The sequence below is a fragment of the Liolophura sinensis genome, chromosome 4 (genome assembly GCF_032854445.1).
Source record: "Liolophura sinensis isolate JHLJ2023 chromosome 4, CUHK_Ljap_v2, whole genome shotgun sequence".
Lineage (NCBI taxonomy): Eukaryota > Metazoa > Mollusca > Polyplacophora > Chitonida > Chitonidae > Liolophura > Liolophura sinensis.
This window is the reverse complement of record NC_088298.1, coordinates 638,804-641,620: the sequence shown is the minus strand read 5'-3', so window position 1 is coordinate 641,620 and position 2,817 is coordinate 638,804. Positions and strand designations below refer to the sequence as shown.

Here is a 2,817-nt window from a genome sequence, read left to right as displayed (position 1 = left end):
ATTTTTTAGTATAGTTCTCAGAAGAAGATTTCTTAGAAATTGTCTCAGCTAATTTATTTGCCATATCAGATAGAGAGGTTAATATATAATCTGCATCTTTCAAATGCTGGACTTTGGCTTTATTATTTTTGCCCATAAGCTTCTGAACAATATTCTAGAATGGGTGTTACGCCTGGGTGTTTTTGACGTAATGACTGAAACAAAGTTCCGCCAACAAGATCGTCTCTTGGACTTGAGTAATCGGTGGGCCTTAGCTCTAAAAATACGAACCTGGTTTAAGTTATTATCATTATGACATATATTAAAATTCCCCTCGGACTTTTTGTGGTCCTTAATGACTTAGCGACAGTCCTTATCATACCAGGGTTTACTTTTGGATTTGGGATTTGTCGAGGTGTTAGGGATAGTTCTGTCAGCCGCTTGTGAAACAAGCTCATTAAATTTTAATATAGGATCATCTGCTACATTGAGAGCTTCTGAGGTGATATCAGCCTTACAAAACATCTCAAAAGTGATCCAATCTGCTTTATCGAATTTCCACCTAGCTACACGTTCTAAAGAATTAGAAGTGATATGCTCTAGGGATTATAGGAAAATGGTCACTACCACAAAGAAAAATCAAGGAGAAGTGATGGATCTGTGATAGTGAGATCGATAGCAGAATAAGTGCCATTACCCGGATGTAAATAGGTATTAGAACCGTCATTGAAATAACACTGTTCCTCCTTCGATAACAAGTCTTCCATTATCTTGCCCTTTTAATTTATGGTATTACTGCCCCAAAGGGGGTTATGGGAATTAAAATCTCCCATTATTATAAAAGGTTTTGGCAATTGCTCTTTTAAATTATGTAACTGCAAAGCTGAGAAAGAAATGTTAGGAGGAATATACACTGAACATAATGTGATTGTTTCAAACAATGAAGCACGGACAGCCACAGTCTGAAGCTCTGTTTCCAGAGCAACAGGGCTGTGAATAATATTGTTATTGATAAAGATCGATTTGAATAAGTACTATATAATGAATAATTTTTTTTTGATTCAAAATGGTTGACCAAGTGATTGTCATGTTTTAAGTCATTTGATATGAAGACTAACGCCTCTTGAACAATATGAGATTTCTGTTCATGCTGGCAGTGATAAAAGCATACAATTGGGTGCACTGTGACCTGATTTTTAGCCCAATGGGCAGCTTGAATTTCATCTTGGGAAATACATCCAAAGTTTTCAGCAAAGCCCATGACAAATAGACACCATCCTGAAGGAAGCTTAGTTTTAATATGTGAAAAGATATCGGCCTGCCAATTGGCAGTAAAAACATGTTTTGCTAATGGCCCACATTCTCCTGTAAGTTCTCTCATTAATTGTGAAAACTTGTCTCTCCTCGTAACCTGAACTTTTTTAGATTTTTGCTTTCCCTCATGGAAATAGGTTTGTGTTTCCCATGCCTGCCACGAGATCATTTTTTCACCATGCAATCTGCTGAAGTCTGAAAAATGTTCAGCAAGTAGCCCTTCTCCACACTTCTGACAACTCCGCTCGATACACTTCGGCTCATGAAACTTGTTCACCCTTAGGACACATTGTGAGATCAAGTAAGTGATATTTATGCTTCACTATCAGAGTTTTCTGGTTACCAGTACACAAAGATAATGCCCTATTTAGCGCTTTCAACTTAAACATAATACTGGTACAGTATTCGCAAAGACACTGACGCAGTGTTGTAGATCTTTGTAGGAGAACATGAGACGGTCTCAGTTTCTGGAAAACTGACAATGAAACAACATTATGTTCAGGATTTTCGGCCCTCCACATGTCAAAAGCTCTCTGTATTGAGACTTCCGTAATGAACCTCTGCTGTTGGGCTTTAGATGTTCTCATGCAGTGTAACTCTCGAGCAATTTTAGGACTTTGATAGAAAGACTGGATGTTTTGTATAACATCTAAACACGTTGCATCTTTTGTAGTTCTTCTCCTGATTTCCACTGAGCCTGTTTGTTCAACTTCCCTGGAAAGCTTTGTGATGTAGCCCTGTCTAACATTCGGCTCTCTAGATAGCCTGTATTTCTTGTCAATAAGACAGCTACTCATTAACAGTCTTCTTTTCTTCAAGGAATCCTTATCAGCTTTGAATTTCAGTTCACTGACAGCTGTCTTCATTTTATTGGAAAGTTCAGTTTGGAAAGCTATTCTTTTCCTACAAGTTTCGATTCCCCTGGCCCGTAGTGCTGCCACCTTCTTCGGAGTTGTCTGCTTTCCGTCAATCTACTCAGCAATAAGATGTGCAAATTTTTCAGCATCTTTCGGAATTTTCGCCCTCAAACGCAAAACTGCCATCTTTCGAGCAGAATCTGTTTTATAGCCAGTGCTTGTACTTATGACATTATTGTTATTCGTAGTTTTCCTTTTTGTTCCAGTTTTTTGTCTTAAGCTTTCTCTTTGCTCCCTTCTTCTCTGTGCCTCTTTTCCACGAACCCTTCTTTTCTGCTGCGAGCTCATTCTGTTTCTTGACTCCCTCTTTTTCAGTCTGTTGTATTCCCGTTTTTTTGTCAGCTTCATGTGTTGTGAGAACTTTTCTTGGCTTACATCTATTCTCTTTTAATCCTTGAGAAATATCTTTGCGTTTTGCAGCAAATCTCCGCTGTCTTATGCGAGCTTGTTCTCTTTGTATAAGTTTCTGTTCTTCTGTTCGATTTTGACGCATTTGACGTGCTCTTGCCGTCTCCAAAATTTTGTAAGTTTTCCACTATTCAGGATCCGTTTTAATACGCTCCCTGTAGGCTGCAGAGTGGCGCGCTCCTGAGGACTGAAAAGGCCC

The 2,817-nt window shown here is 38.7% G+C and overlaps 1 protein-coding gene across 1 annotated transcript; it reads right to left on the bottom strand.

Moving 5' to 3' along the window:
- Window positions 1–482: 482 nt before the first annotated feature.
- On the bottom strand, window positions 483–2,498 carry LOC135464843 (uncharacterized). Its single transcript, XM_064742412.1, is given in 3 exon segments — window positions 483–1,571; window positions 1,573–2,082; window positions 2,269–2,498. Coding segments are annotated over 3 exon segments (1,470 nt in total). The 3' UTR covers window positions 483–841.
- Window positions 2,499–2,817: the final 319 nt, after the last annotated feature.